This window comes from Stegostoma tigrinum, chromosome 3, assembly GCF_030684315.1.
Source record: "Stegostoma tigrinum isolate sSteTig4 chromosome 3, sSteTig4.hap1, whole genome shotgun sequence".
NCBI lineage: Eukaryota > Metazoa > Chordata > Chondrichthyes > Orectolobiformes > Stegostomatidae > Stegostoma > Stegostoma tigrinum.
The window spans coordinates 5,378,169-5,394,657 of NC_081356.1; the positions used below are offsets into that span (position 1 = coordinate 5,378,169).

General features: G+C 41.8%; 1 protein-coding gene across 4 annotated transcripts in view; it reads right to left on the reverse strand.

The window, feature by feature from the left end:
• The window catches only part of glis3 (GLIS family zinc finger 3), a 551,634-nt gene that overhangs the window by 91,098 nt on the left and 444,047 nt on the right, over positions 1 to 16,489 (reverse strand). For all 4 annotated transcript variants that reach the window (XM_059642762.1, XM_048528094.2, XM_048528092.2 and 1 more), the window contains exon 8: positions 1,662 to 1,827. In XM_059642762.1, coding sequence (XP_059498745.1) covers positions 1,662 to 1,827 — 166 coding nt within the window. The remainder of the gene's footprint in view (positions 1 to 1,661; positions 1,828 to 16,489) is intronic.

Here is a 16,489-nt window from a genome sequence, read left to right on the forward strand (position 1 = left end):
TCCATATCATGGCTCAGGATATTAATCACGAGCTTTATCCTGTGGGTTCCCAGAATTGGGAACTGTATTCACAGTAGGGTAAAGGTTTCTATGTGGGATTAGTAAAATTTCTTGACTGTTGTACTCTGTGCTGCTATTTATATAGCCCATCAAGAGCTCAGGTTTCACTGTGGTACACTTTACAACCAATGCATTGTCAGACAATGACTCACATAACTTGGTCATTCATGTTATGCAAATATATCAACTTCTTTGAATCTGGTCCTATGCGATATCTGGTCAGAAACTTGCTAAAAGTCTTTGGATTTGTCAAAAACAAACAAAAAAAACACACCTTTGGCATTGACTGATAAATATTTTCTCATGTTAAGTTGAAATAAATTAATCTTTCAACTGTCCAGAGCTTGAGTTCTAAGGAAGGGTCACTGGACCCGAAACGGTAACACTGCTTTTCCTTCACAGATGCTGCCAGACCAGTTGAGCTTTTCCAGCAACTTTGTTTTTGTTCCTGATTTACAGCATCCGCAGTTCTTTCCGTTTAAAAAAGAACCTTTTATGCCTTTTTGCTGAAGAAACAGAACCAGAGAGAGACCAGGTCCTAAATCCTACTCTCTGAAGCAGAGGAGGGGACAGGGCCAAAATAAGGAATTGAATTTAACATTGAATTGGACTTGTGTGTATATTTCCTGGCTCACTCCAGTCGCATGCTCCCTCTTTTTCTCTCACTCCCCTTTCATTGTCTCCTTCTTCACCGCACTCCCATTTCATTAACGCTATCTCTCTCCTTCACCCACACTTTCTCAAATCTTCACACCTTGTTCCCTATTTCATTACTTACTATCTAGGATTATCAAAGGAGAATATTCTAAGTGAAATGGTATGCATTACTGTTTTAATTACACTATGTCAAAACTATATTCATCTTAATCACAAGTCAGAAATTTGAAAACATGCTGTCTATGTGCCTGGATGAGTACAGTTCCAAAATCACTGAAGTAGTTGATAACATCCAGGATAAAGCAGTCTTCTTGATTGCAACCCTACCCACCACCCTCGATGTTCACTCCAGCAATCACTAAACACTTGGTAACAGTAAATACCATAAACAAGATGCACTGTAGCAATTCACCAATGCACCTTCAACCTCATTTTTCAATCTCATGGCCTCTCCTTGCCTTAGGAGGATAAAAGCAGCACTTCGATGAGAAAGGCGTCACCTGCAAGATGCCCTTCAAGCAACTCAATATTCTAAAACTGTTGCTATGTTCCTTCATTGTCACCAGGTCAAATCCCTAACAATTCTTAACAGCAGGGTGACTGTAATGACACTACATGGACTGCAGCGGCTCTACAAGGTGGATCACTGCCATCTTCTCAAGGGCAGTTAGGGACCTAGCCTTGCCAGCAGAATCTACATCCTGTGAACGAATAAAATAAAACTCATCTTAGAAGGACTAAAGGCTGAAGAGATCCTCTCAGTTACTGAGCCAAGAAACAATGTTTTCATTGGCTCAGCTTTCTGTCAAGCTATTGTCACCGAATTGAGTTCAAGGACTTAATTGATAAATGTCGACGGCATTTGGCTTCTGATATTAGGTATAAAGCAAGTATTGATGAAAATGAAAATGATAGCAAATCAATTATATCAAACATTCACTCACCTCTCATTGCCCTCTTCCACCACAGGAAGTTGGGGGAGCTGTGTCTGTGTGTTGTGGGGACTGCCTTGTACATTATGCACAGGGGAAGGTTGGCTTGGGGGATGGCTGGAAGGAATAATGCCTGTTGCTGTTCCACATCGGCTTGAATGTGTGCTGGAAAAAATTCCTGAAGGAAGGCACAGAAATACAATCTTGTTTATGACAGGCAGAAATATTTTCAATCTCTTACAGTTATTGTGAAATAAAATGATATCTCTCTCTGCTGAGCTTAACAAATATTATCTTGGTGTGAAAATGATCTGGTTCAGCTTTCAAGAACTGAAAAAAAAATTATTACGTATTCATTTTAAAATTATGAATCTGAAAATACAATTAGCAAAAGGTTATGAAAGGATATATTGTGGCTTACTTTTATGCATTCTATTTGTCAATTGAAGCATTTTCTTTGAAATATCCTGGGAGAATTCCTACTGTAAAATACAATCTAAAAATGCCTAACTGGATATTATTCCAAAATGTTGCAGCGTAACATAAACTATGTGAATCATAGTCTTTATAAACTGCAGTAAAACTGCATTTAGATGGCAACACGTATAGGTTATACTATAAATTTGGAGATCATAAGTAAAGCTTAGATGGCTTTCAATGTGATGGATTATTGTACAAATGTATGAAGATTATGAACACATGTAGTCCAAATGCATGACAGAGAAATGAAAATAAAAACAGTAAATCCACTTTATTATATTTTGCGTTATATTGTGTGGAGTCTCAAACCTTTAAAAGTGATGGGCACTGACAGCTTTGGAGGTCATGCATCGATCCCTGGTCACTTTCTCCGGAAAGGGATAGAGGGAACAATGTAGTATACACAGGCATGGATCATGCATATAGTAATCCATTTAAAGTTTGTTGAGAGTCAACCCCATTTTGGCTGTTGCAAGGTTATAATCCACCATATGAGAGTCACATGTTGATCGAGGTTTAAATAAAGCTAAATTAACTGTATGAATGGGAGCTATTTTTCCCTGCTGTCAAGTGTGGGGCAGTGAAAGCTATGTTAGATTCTTATGACTTTTTAAAGTCTTGGGCCTGACTGTTCCAAGTGGCCATATCTGCACAATACCAGAATTATAACTGATTGGATGTTCATGAATCTAGGAACTATCTCTTTTCAAAAGCTTGTGAATTCTGAAGTAACAATTGAACATGTATCAAGAGAAACCTGTATTCACTTTTCAAAATGAATGCAAAGGATTTTATATTTTTCAAGGCTATTCATGACTATTTATCATGCTGTCTTAACTATTAAAAAATGATAATTTTCACTAATTTGACATGAAGTCACTAAACTTTTGTATGTTAACATTTTCAGGAAAAATAAATAATGTCAAATAATGTGAGTAGCCACTGAAAACAGCTTCTAAAAGTTTTAATTATGTTGTCTTGCAGTCTTGTGTAAAACATGGAATCCATAAATACAGATGCTTTACTATAACACTTACATTTAATAAGTCACTTACACAAGAAGCAATTTTGAAATTCTTTGTTTCTGGGTTTTTCACTCACAATGAGAGGTGGGATGATTCATAGATAACAAAATACACTTGTAACATCCTGTGGTATGCAGAACAATAATGACAAGCCTGCGGCAATACATTTACAGTAAGTGCAGTCTCGGGGAGTTCTGTTCATTGTCTGGATCTTTCAGATTAGTAAAAATCACCCCTTTTTTGCTGCTGAATTGCTTTTAAGTTAGTTTGAGATATTTAAAATGATTGACAAGTGTAAAAATTGATTAGGTATGGCAGGAGAATGTATCAGTAATTTCAGAGCTTGTGCAACTGGGAGATTCTGAGATTAATTTGGACCTGGTGCTTGTGCTATTAATAAGAATTTTGAAGTATAGGACCTGGCTGTGGGCTCTTTTCTCTTTTCACAATGTAATATTGGGTTTTATTTCTACAGAAACAAAATATATTCATACAGTCACGGGCTGATGTCAAAGCTTTAGAATAATATCAACTTCTAAAGAATCATACTCTTTTGTTCAACTCATCCATGCCAACCATGTTTCTGAAACAAATTAATGTCACCTGCCTGTGTTTGGCCCAGATCCCTCCAAACTCCTCCTATTCATGTGATAATGGGAACTGCAGATGCCGGAGAATCCAAGATAACAAAGTGCGGAGCTGGATGAACACAGCAGGCCAAGCAGCATCTCAGGAGCATGTGGAACTCAGGTTACGTGGAACAGTCCTCATTCCGCACCTACACAGGCCCCAAACCCCACCTCTTCCTCCGTTACATTGATGACTGTATTGGCGCCACCTCTTGCTCCCCAGAGGAGCTCGAACAGTTCATCTGCTTCACCAACACCTTCCACCCCAACCTCAAGTTCACCTGGGCCATCTCCGACACATCCCTCACCTTTCTGGACCTCTCAGTCTCCATCTCAGGTAACCAGCTTGAAACTGATGTCCATTTCAAGCCCACTGACTCCCACAGCTACCTACAATACACCTCCTCCCACCCACCCTCCTGCAAAAATTCCATTCCCTATTCCCAATTCCTCCGCCTCCGCTGCATCTGCCCCCAGGATGAGGCATTCCACTCTCGCACATCCCAGATGTCCACGTTCTTCAAGGACCGCAACATTCCCCCCACAGTGGTCGAGAACTCCCTTGACCGCGTCTTCCGCATTTCCCGCAACACATCCCTCACACCCCGCCCCCGCCACAACCGCCCCAAGAGGATCCCCCTTGTTCTCACATACCACCCCACCAACCTCCGGATACAACGCATCATCCTCCGACACTTCCGCCATCTACAATCCAACCCCGCCACCCAAGACATTTTTCCATCCCCAACCCTGTCTGCCTTCAGGAGAGACCACTCTCTCCGCGACTCCCTTGACCGCTCAACACTCCCGTCCAACCCCACCACACCCGGCACCTTCCCCTGGAACCGCAGGAGGTGCTACACTTGCCCCCACACCTCCTCCCTAACCCCCACCCCAGGCCCCAAGATGACTTTCTATATTAAGCAGATGTTCACCTGCACATTTGCCAATGTGGTATACTGTACCCATTGTGGCTTCCTCTACATTAGGGAAACAAAGCGGAGGCTTGGGGACCGTTTTGCAGAACACCTCTGCTCGGTTCGCAATAAACAACTACACCTCCCAGTCTCGAACCATTTTAACTCCCCCTCCCATTCCTCAGATGACACGTCCATCATGGGCCTCCTGCAGTGCCATAATGATGCCACCCGAAGGTTGCAAGAACAGCAACTCATATTTCGCTTGGGAACCCTGCAGCCCAATGGTATCAATGTGGACTTCACAAGCTTCAGAATCTCCCCTTTCCCCACTACATCCCCACTACAACCAGCCCAGCTTGCCCCTGCCTCCCTAACCTGTTCTTCCTCTCACCCATCCCTTCCTCCCACCTCAAGCTGCACCTCCATTTCCTACCTACAAACCTCATCCTGCCTCCTTGACCTGTCCCTCCTCCCCGGACTGACCTATCCCCTCCCTACCTCCTCACCTATAGTCTCCTCTCCACCTATCTTCTTTTCTCTCCATCTTCGGTCCGCCTCCCCCTCTCTCCCTATTTATTCCAGAACCCTCTCCCCATCCCCCTCTCTGATGAAGGGTCTAGGCCCGAAACACCAGCTTTTGTGCTCCTGAGATGCTGCTTGGCCTGCTGTGTTCATCCAGCTCCACACTTTGTTAGCTTCCCATTCATGTACTTATTCAAATGTCTTAGAAATGTTGCGGCTGGACCTGCACTTACCACTTCCTCTGGCAGTTCAATTCACAAATGAACATATGAAGGTGAGGACAGGACCAATAATATGGAGCAGCCAAATGGCTCTTCACTTTGTGGCTTCATATCTACCCATTAATCAATTAATGTTGATCACTAATGATTCTTGTTCAGAGAAGCACAATTCAAAAGTGTCAATTGTGAAAGACTCTATTAATTCACATCTGAAGTACCATTCAGCACAACATATCCATCAGATCCTATTTTAACCCACCAATGGGGTACTACCTGACTTTTACCAAAAGCTCATTTCTGGATTGTCTGCTGTGTAATAACCAGCTATATGCCAATGGTCTTCCTCTGAGGATGTTAGAGAGAGGGGTTGGGGTCTAGCTAGTTCTGTGCCCCAGACTGAAGATTGGCAGTTAATCCTCCATGGTAGACTCAGTGACCCAAATTTGATTCATACCAGTATAGCGCCCCAGAAGATTGATAAAAATCAAAAGAACTGCAGTCGGTGGAAATCAGAAATAAAAACTGAAATTGCTGGAAAACCTCAGCAGGTGTGGCGGTATTGGTGAAGAAAAATCAGAGTTAATGTTTTAGGTTCAGTGACCCTTCCTCAGAACTGTGTAGCTGAATGATGAGCTGTTTTCCTGGTAGAGAGGATTCCTTGGTGGATTTTTAACAAGAATTCACCCTGTGTTCCCTAACCTGTTCTTCCTATCACCCATCCCTTCCTCCCACCTGAAGCCTCACCTCCTTTTCCTACCTACCACCTCATCCTACCTCCTTGACCTGTCCATCTTCCCTGGACTGACCTATCTCCCCCCCTACCTCCCCACCTATACTCTCCTCTCTACCTATCTTGTTTTCTCTCCATCTTTGGTCCACCTCCCCCTCTCTCCCTATTTATTCCAGTTCCCTCTCTGATGAAGGGTCTAGGCCCGAAACGTCAGCTTTTGTGCTCCTGAGATGCAGCTTGGTCTGCTGTGTTCATCTAGCTCCACACTTTGTTATCTTCACCCTGTGTCATTCCAGTTTACCTGGCAGGTCAGTAACGAGCAAGCAGCAAGATGTTTAAGAGCTCTCTCCTGGTGAGTTGTATCTTCTTAGCTGGTTAAACTGGCGCAGTAGATAAAGGGGGAGAAACTATCCAACAGTACCCATCCATCGTGGCTATGTTTGTGGGTAACTCAAGCACAAATATGAAGTGTTAGATTTTCAAAGTACAACAGGGTCACTAGCAATGTGGGTGGGATTTGAAAATTACAGTCTTGGCAGACGTCTTGATCCTGATGACTCTGATATAATTTGTAATTTTTACAATTATAATTTGTAATTACCAAAGAGCTGGTAAGGGTTGAGTAAACAGGAAGCTTGTTCAGCCCCAATTTACAATCCACAAAGCTCGTTAAGGAGCTTGCTAAGAGACCTGCTTGGTTTAGAACTGCATTTGAAACCTTGGAGATGGCAAGGACTGCAGATGCTGGAGTCAGCGTCTAACACAGTGTGGAGCTAAAGGAGCACAGCGGGCCAGGCAGCATCAGAGGAGCAGGAAAATCGAATTACAGGTCAGGACACTGCATCGGGCCCAAGACTGGCAACTCCCAGTTCTAATTGATGCCAAGCTTGCCCCCATGCCAATGAGGGGCATTTGAGTTTTTAAACAACACCACAGCCAAGGTACAGGGATAGGACCAACAATTTACTTAAAAGAAAGAGCTGCTGATGTTGGAGATGTGAAACAAACAAAAACAGAAATTGCTGGAGAAACTCAGTGGGTCTGGCAGCATCTGTGGAGAGTGAAAGCAGGACTAATGTTTTGAGTCCAGTGAATCTCATCTGACAGTTCTGAAGAAAAGTCACTGGGCTCACAAAGTTAACTTTGTTTTCCACCCACAGATGTTGTCAGGCCTGCTGAGCCTCTCCAACAATTTCTGTTTTAATAACGCTTTCACCTTGTGGAAACATTTGCTGCGACATCGATGATCATAAGTCCATGGGAAAGGGGTCTAAGGTAATGTCCCCAAGACACTGTGTGAAAAGGATACGGTGGATCCTGCTGGATCGTTCCCTGAGGTCATTGTCAAATCATTTGGCAGTATGCCTCATTCTGTCAAACAAGCAACAAGACACAGTCTGGATGGTGGCAAGATAGACCATTCCTGTCAGATTCTTCCTTCTTGCCTGGAATTCCAACTGAAAGCAGTTCTTTATAGAAACATAAAGGATAGGAGCAGGGGTATGCCATTCAACCCCTCGAGACTGCTCTGCTGTTTATTATGATCATGACTGACCATCAAGCTCAATATCTTAACCCTACCCTCAGCCTCATATCCCTTGACCTCTTTCGTCACAAGAGCTATATCCACCTCCTTCTTGAAAACACAATGTTTTGGCCTGAACCACTTTCTGTGACAGAGAATTCCACAGGCTCCCTTCTCTCTGAGTGAAGACATTTCTCTTCATTTCAGTCTCAAAAGCTATTTCTTTAACCTTAAACTATGACCCCTAGTTCTGCACTCCCCCACCATCATGAACATCCTCCATGCACCTAACCTGTCTACTCTTGTTAGAATTTTATAAGCTTTTCTGACACCCCTCATTCTTTGAAACTCCAGTGGATACAATCCTAAAAGTTCTGAAAAGACACAAAATGTTTTTTTGTTGTGATTCATCTAAAGTGCTCTGGACCATTGTACTCTGTATTGTGTGGGGTGTTGATGGTGCTATACATGGTGATAAATGTTAGCTGCCTATTGCAGGGGACCAGGAATAAGGGCTGAAAGAAGCATTAAAGATTTGGGAGCAGCATAAAAGATTCAGTGGGGGAAAGACCACTGTCTAAAATCCTACTGCCGTAATATTATCAAGGAGTTAAAAACTGGATAAAATCCTTCAGCCCTTATGCAGTGGAGATTGTTTGATGTAAAATATAAATGTACAATGTAAATATGAACAGTGATGGCAAGGCACCTCATCTTCCACACTAAGAAACTGATTTGTATTGGATTTTACAGAAAATGCAAGTGAACTGCGCATCATGTACTGTCAAAGCTTTTATGAATGAGGCATACTTCTGAAAACTTACAATGGTGGAGCAAAATTTGGAATGCTCAAGGGGTCTGAATTAGAAAAGCACAGATATCCGGCTGGATTGAAGGACTGGAGCTCATGAAGGAGCTTACAAAATTGGGAAGAGCAAAACCATGGAGGGGGCATTCTAACCTGAACAAAGTAGATGTGGAGAAGTCACTTCCACCAGTCGGAGAGACTGGGACCTGGGGGCACTGCCTCAGAGTGAAGGGACAACCCTTTTGAACTGAGATGAGAAGGAATTTCTTCAGTTAGAGGCTGTTGCATCTATGGAACTCATTGCCCCAGAAGACTGTGTTAAGACAGAGATACATAGGGTCTTGATTGGTAAAAGGATCAAGGGTTACAGGGAGAAGGTAGGCTTATGAGTTTGAGAAATGTATCAGCCATGATTGGATGGTGGAGCAGGCTTAGTGAACCAACTGTCCTAATACTGCTCACCTATCTTATAGCCTTATGATCTAACTGAGAATGAAGATATGAATTTTAAAATCAAGGTGCCACTTAATTAAAAACCACGCTAACTCAGTATGCCCAGTGGCGATGTGTGAAATGAATTTGATACAATTAGGATATGAACAATAAAGTTTTAGGACACTTCAAGTTTATAAATGACATTTTAAGTTGATAACTTCAGGAGCTGGGTTGGTAATATTTAGGAGGAGTCTAATCTAAAATGAACAAATGCACGGATGAGAGTTTCAGGATCAGATGAGCTGACATGGATGTAGAGTTGAACATGGTTGCACAAGGAGGACTGCTGCTCTTACCGACTGCAGTTGGAAGCTCAACTCAGAGTCAAGCATGACACCAAGGTTCAGTGTCAGCGCGTTACTCTGAACTGTGCATTTACAACAAAAATAAATCACGTGATCCCGTTGTCTCTCTAAGAAAAGCAATATTTATTGAGAACTGTGCATATGTTCATATTGTCGCCAGTGAATATACACATTCAATATTTGCACATTTTACTAATTACTGCCATGGCAAAAATGCAACAGAATATTAATAAATTCTACTTTAAATAGGCAGAAATTTCCAGGAATATTCTGTGCTGAGTGGATTTAATTATGTTTGTGTTAGAATAATTTCTTCCACTGCTTCAATTTTACTTCCAAAATTGCTTATGAGGCCACCATGCTCTGATGACATAATAATGATCAGAAAAGTTAACAGATTGTGACATTTTACTCAAGTTATTGACTGCTTTCTGACAAAAGTGCTGCGGGAAGAGAATAAAAATTGGGCTCAATAACGTAAAAACAGAAAGTCATGCAGGGTAAACAATCTCAAAGCCTGTATTGAGGCTGTACAGGAGTGCTGGTCTTTGCTAAATGTTACACAGATCTGGCAAGAAATAGAATTATCTATACTTTTGAAATTTCCTCATAATTTCATTCAGAACAATAAAAGAACTGCGAGTGACTATGTAAATTTGCTTAACGACTACTTTGTTTGAGAGAGAAGAAAGAAACAAATAGTCCTCTGATTACAATTTCATATTTAGGTGATGATACAGGCAGTTTGATGATTTGTGCATGTTAAGATTAGATTCTGGAATTATTTAAATGCACCTTAAAAATTTAAAATAAATATATATTGATGAAACAAACTGTAAAATTATCAAGCAACTTTGATTTGGAAGTTGTTTTGTTTCGAAAATGGGCACCTGTGGCCAGGATATTTGCAGAGGCTGGTGGTGGTTTAACCTGAGGGTCACCTCAGGTGAAGGGAAGGGTAGGGAAGTAAAACCCTTTACGGTAACCCCAGTCAGTGCAAGATTTGAAACCTTGCGAGTGGCATCACTCTGCATGGCAAACAGCAAACAGCCATCCAAACTTAACGCAACCTCAGTACCATCTGTTCTGACACTAATATCACATATTATTATGCACATCCTCAGTAGCTATTATTAGTGTAAAAGTGTAACTAAGACTTCATTACACAACTCGTACATTGTTGTGTTTTTGGAAACAGGAACAAAATGCAAAATGAAAACTTTTTTGATAATAGTGGTGTCCCTTTAATTCCAGGTTCAGCACAGTTTTCATAGCAAATAATCTGCTCATTGTCAATAGTTCACATTCTTGGTCACTAAAGGCTGTGTTTTACATTTGTTTGGCTAAATTCAAGTTGCTTTGAGTTTACTGTTGTGGGGCCTGGCTAGTTTCCTGCCCATATCTCACCAATGTCGCCTCATTAGTGTACCTACCCTGCCCCAAAGGTGTCTCACTTTCAATCCCGGTCCTATCTTACCACATGCCATGCCCAGGACAACTCAACAGATATCTGCTGGATGACCAGCATCCCTTGTACCTGACTCATCTTTGAATGCCCACTGTGCCACCTGTTTGCCCACAGTCATTCTGAAGCTGCCCTGCATTGGTTCAGGATGATTGCAGAAGACATCGGACAAGAGAAAGGTGGCATTGTGATTCTCTGAAAGGGATCTGGAGGTCTTGGTGGAGGAGATGGTGTAAAGGAGAGCAGTGCTATCCTGAGGACTGCCACAGGAAGCCATGCCACTGGACACCGGCAGCTGAATCAGAGGTCATCACCTGGGTCAGTACAATCTTTGCAGTGCAGAGGAATGGCCGGCAGTGCCATAAAAAGTGTTGGTGTGATTGAGGTGCTCAGCGATATCTGGGACAGGAAGATGTGCAGCAAACGGGGAGTGAATGGTTTGAGAATGGCTAGGGATTACTGACCCTACAGCTCGCTGTCCTGGACAGTGTCAGGGTCTGTGTGCAATGATCTTTTCCTTTAAAAGCCTGAGCATTGATAGGTCCCGCAGCACCTCCCTTGCAGCTTGAGTCACTTACCCCATGCACTCCCAGTTTGGTAACAGCCATTTCCTTCCCCACTTTGTACTTTTTTTGATTGCCAGCATGATGGAAGGTGACACTAAGTGTTTGTTGGACAGTGAATTCCAGCCACTGCTTCGGTATGTCAGTGAGCCCCTGATCATCCAAATGGCCTTCCTGATACTCCTTCACACTGACCCCATAGTCTTTACATGACCCCAGGGGTCTCCATCCATTCAGTTACGTGAGCCTGCACCTGCCCACCTTTCCGCCCTACCGCTGACATGGAATGTGACCGTGCCAGCTGCTGTTGGACACTGCTGGTGAGGCTGCTTGGGAAACCCGTTCGCCCCTCCCCATGAGTCCATGTAGTGCAGTGGTTAGCACTACTGCCTCATGGCACCAGGGGCCTGGGTTCAATCCCAGCCTTGAGTGGCTGTCTTTGTGGAGTTTGCATGTCCTCTGGGTGGTCCAGGTTCCTTCAACAGTCCAAAGATATGCAGGTTAGGTGGATTGGCAGTGCTAAATGTGGAATTACAGGGATGGGGTGGGGTCTGGGTTTGGGTGGGATGCTGTTTGGAGGTTCAGAGCAGACCTAAAAGGCCTCTTTTTGCACTGTAGGGATTCTTTTCATATTTTACTGGATCTCCCTCCTGACCTTGCAGGACCTGCCAAACAATTATCAGAGCCTGCTCTTGCCTTACTAAGCTGGCACTCCTTGGCTGAGTGATGCCTCAATGAATTTTAGTGAGAACATTCCATCCCTCCCCCCAACTATCACCAGACTTCGGGACATGGCTGCATGCTTGGCACACATGCAGCAAACAGCCAGGCACATAGTGCAGCTGGGAGAGTTGCATGGCACGTGATTACACAGTAAAATAGATGCCCTCTTGACTAAGGATTGTATTGGAGAGCTGCTACGATAGTCATGAAGGATTAGCAAATGCCAAATGCCAATGTCCAGGGTTGAGGGATGTGTGTAGCTGGTACTTGTAGATCAGGCTTGGAGGTACTGTTTGTACTGTGTGCGGCGTGGATCCTTTGGTTCAAGTGATGAGCTGAATTACCAGGCATCCGCTCTGATTTCCATGTTGAGTTTTGTCCATATTGTGGTCTTTTTGGCATCTTTGGTAAGGTAGGAAGCTGAGTATTGATGAGGTGAGTTGGGCCATTGTTAAAGTATTTAACAAGCAATAATCCCATTTAAATGGTAACCAGCTGCTGCCTAATGAGAAACTCGTTATATTTCAGAAACTCAGATACTTTCGAGACTTTTAAGTGGCTCTTTGATAGTCTCTTGAAGGATAGTAAAATGTAGGGTATGCAGGTTAGTTTGATCTTAGTAGGATAATGGGTCAGCACAACATTGTGGGCCGAAGGGCGGTACTGTTGTGTACTGTTCTATGTTCTATGTCCTAAACTCTTCCCTTGTCAAACGCATAAAAGTAGAGGGTGGTGAATGGCATCACTGGATTAATAAGAGGATCAGGCTTACAGGGAGAAGGGAGGAGAAAGCGTTTGAGAAACATATCTACCATAATTGAATGGTATAGCAGACTCCATGGGCCGAATGGCCTAATAATGCCTCTATATGTTATTGTCTGAAGGATTCCTCGTTTTGAAGTCCACCTCTCCAAATTTCTCATTCGAATCTGCCACAAATCTCATCACAGCCCACATTGCTGAGAGCCCTATGAGATTGTGACCTAAACATTTTTGCTAATTAGATGAGTCACAACCTTACTATATGTTCGATTTTCTGGTTAAGGAAAATGGACAATATTAATTTCAGTTCTGAGAAAAGGTCACTCGACCTGAAATGTTAACTCTGACTTCTCTCCATACTGCCACACCTGCTGAGCTCTTCTCGCAATCTCTATTTTTGTGCAATATTAACAGCCACTGTAATACAAATAATGTGATATTGGATACTTTCAGCTGCCATATTACTAACTCATGACATTTATTAGGCATCTGTGGAATAGGCTTAAACAGCAATAACTGTAAAGCAATGTCAATGCTTGTGAAGTGATGTTTTTACTAGAGGGTATTTGCTATTTCCAGTATTTGCTAATATTTTACATTTACTATGTTCAGGAACATTACTGAGCTCGGTAATCTTGAATGTTTTCAACTCATAAATTCTGGGGCAAATGTACAACCTAATTTTAGAGAACTGCAGGAACATCTTGATTGTTGTAATGTTAAGCTAAAGGAACTAACTCAAACATGCACAATTTAAAATTAACAATTGAACATTTCAAAAATTAATTCTGCTCATTGTATCATTCCTATGTTCCTCTATTCTGCTTTTTAATATCAGTTTTTCTCTGTCATATTTAACTTATTATTTGCAAAATATACGTAAACTAACTTTGAAATTCCTCAGAATTGACACACAGCCAAAATCTGGGAAGATCCAGCCCATTATGTCTAATAAAATTGAAATGTAAGCCTTTAATTGATTATGTTTCTTCTATGAACTCACACACTTTAATTTGATTGTGGGAGGAAGTTTCAGAAAAAGAACGTGGGCTTAGAAACTCAATATCACTGCATCCCTCTTAGAGATTTAAAACAGGTGCCCAGTGATGCAATATGGAAGACAGGGAACATTGGCTCACTTCACTCCTGCAGTTCATCAATGGCCATGTTGGCAAAAGTAGAAAAAAGCACCAATAGTGGCCTGCACCTAAAACAGGTGAAAGGTTCTTTGATAACAAGGTGTAGAGCTGGATGAACACAGCAGGCCAAGCAGCATCAGAGGAGCAGGAAGGCTGACGTTTCGGGCCTAGACCCTTCTTCAGAAATTCTTTGCATTGGCAAATAGGGGACCTCATGTCTTTAAGACGACCTTGGTTAGGAGTCAGATAGCCTGTGTGCAGCTGGTCTTGAGTTAGCTGCACTTAGAAAAATGTTTTAGATGGTCTTAATGTGCAGACAGCTCCCAAAAAAGGCAAAAAAAAAAATTAAAATAAGTGAACGTCAAGCTGGGGTGTTGAACAAATGATTCTCTTGGTTCCATTGTAGTTCCTGGCAACTACTGCCAGCCCCACTTGGCCTTCTCCTGGCCACTCATGCCCTCTCCCAATTATTCTATCATCTTCTTATGATCGTTCTCTGAATTGCTTCCTTTCCTCTCAGGCCCTGCTTCAAGTTCATTGTAGATGACACGCCAGCAACAAAAATCTGTTCCTTGATGGGTGACACTGAGATGTCCAGTGGACATCTGCAGTCTCATTAAACGAGGTCTCAGAGGTAGTATCAGATACGCCTCAGGCCTACCAGTTCTGACATAGACATAGCTACTTGCACGACATTCTATACCTACGTGCTTAAAGATTGCAGACTGTCATTTAGGAAAATTAAAAGCCCCAAATTTGATGATGTTTCAATGCTTTTTTGAGCCTAAGTTGGTTCTGCCAATAGGCTTACCATTCAGTGGTCATTCCAATCTATGTTGTACTCAGAAGCTTAAAAAGAATAACATATATGCGGGATGGAATCTAAGGCAGTGATCCAACAATGCTGATAAAGTTCTTCTGATTTCCTTTCATGGTTGCTGATTTCAGTAAGAATTGCTTGGTTGAATACCATGTTTTGAAGCCCAGCAATCCTCGAAACATACACTGACTTTGAATTAAAAAAAACATATTTGATCTTCAGAGGCAGATATGGACTGGAAAGATCATATATTGGACAGATTTCTGCACAGTGAAATACTGTAATGCACTGAGATAATCAAGAACCCACAGGCAAATTTCAAGGATCTATCAGTCAATAATATTAAAATAAGAAAGCGGAGACAAGGGATTTAGCCATTTGTGTCTGTGTTTTAAAGACTAAAGTCTTGGGCTAAAGCCCTTTGGAAGTTAAAAAAGATCAATTACAATGCTGTATGTAGACAAATTCCCAGTTTTGAGAATTCAGGCCCCTGTTATTAAAATTTATTAATTTTCCTTTTTAAAAAAGAAGTCAGCAGGATATTGACATTCATTTTTGCAATGTCTGCCATATGAAAAAACAGCTGGCTAAAGGAAGTGGATTCACCATTTTAATCCGCTCATCATCAAAGCATTAATAATGTATGGAAAATGTTATTGTAGACAAAAGGCTGAATTCTTTTCAGTCCTTTCATAGCCATTGTTTATTATCGAACAGGCAGATGACTAGACAGATCCTTTTGGCTGGATCAGGTCCCTATCAGGGTGGCAGTACAAGAACTGTTTTGTCTCTGACACAAACCCTTTGCTAATTTAATTGCAAACGATACCACATCCTCTCGCACTCCATTACCAAGAAAACACATTGCCGACTGACTGATTACTACTGTAAATGCAAAACATCCACATGCATCTCGCCATTTGATTAATTAAAACATGCTGTAGATAAGGGTTTTTATGTCTCTAAAATAACCATTATGTTCCAAGTCATTTACAGCAATTTTGAAAAGTATACCCGAAAATAAAACAGGTACAGACTGTCAATATTCTAAGAGATCTATTTTGTCCTGTTCTTCTAAAGAAAGGTTTTAAGGCAGAGGTGTTGAGATATTTGTTGAAAACTTGTTAAAGTTCATGAGGCCTTGAGGTTTTTGAAAAGTTGGAAAAATAGAAGCAGTCTGAATAGGTGTGGCCAAGCTCCCACAGAACCAGGATTTTTAGTTTCTTAGTTTCTCAGCAGCAGTTGATGCCGAAGCCTTGAAGAAGTTGAAGCTATTTTTCGGTCTCTCATTTACGGCTAAAAGCTGGGGTGGGGGGAGGGGGATCTCTTCCTGCTGCTGGCGTTGCATGTGAGACAATCTATTTTACCACATTTATATTTTTTCTAGGCTGTGTTTATGGGATGTAACTATATTGGAGCAGTTAATTAGTTATAGCTACTGTAACTATTATTTGGGTAATCATTTCGACAGAGCTGCAGCTAAACCGATTCTTTTCTATGATTTTTTTTCTATGATTTCTTTTCTTTTGTTGCATTTTACCTACAGTGTATAAATAAATTGTGTTTTGCCTAATGCCGAGTAGCTTGACCAATTGAATTGCATCTGGAACACAGCACCTGACATTTACAAAAACAAAATTACTGGAAAAGCTCAGCAGGTCTAGCATCATCTGAGGAGGAGAAAACAGAGTTAACGTCTTGGGTCCAG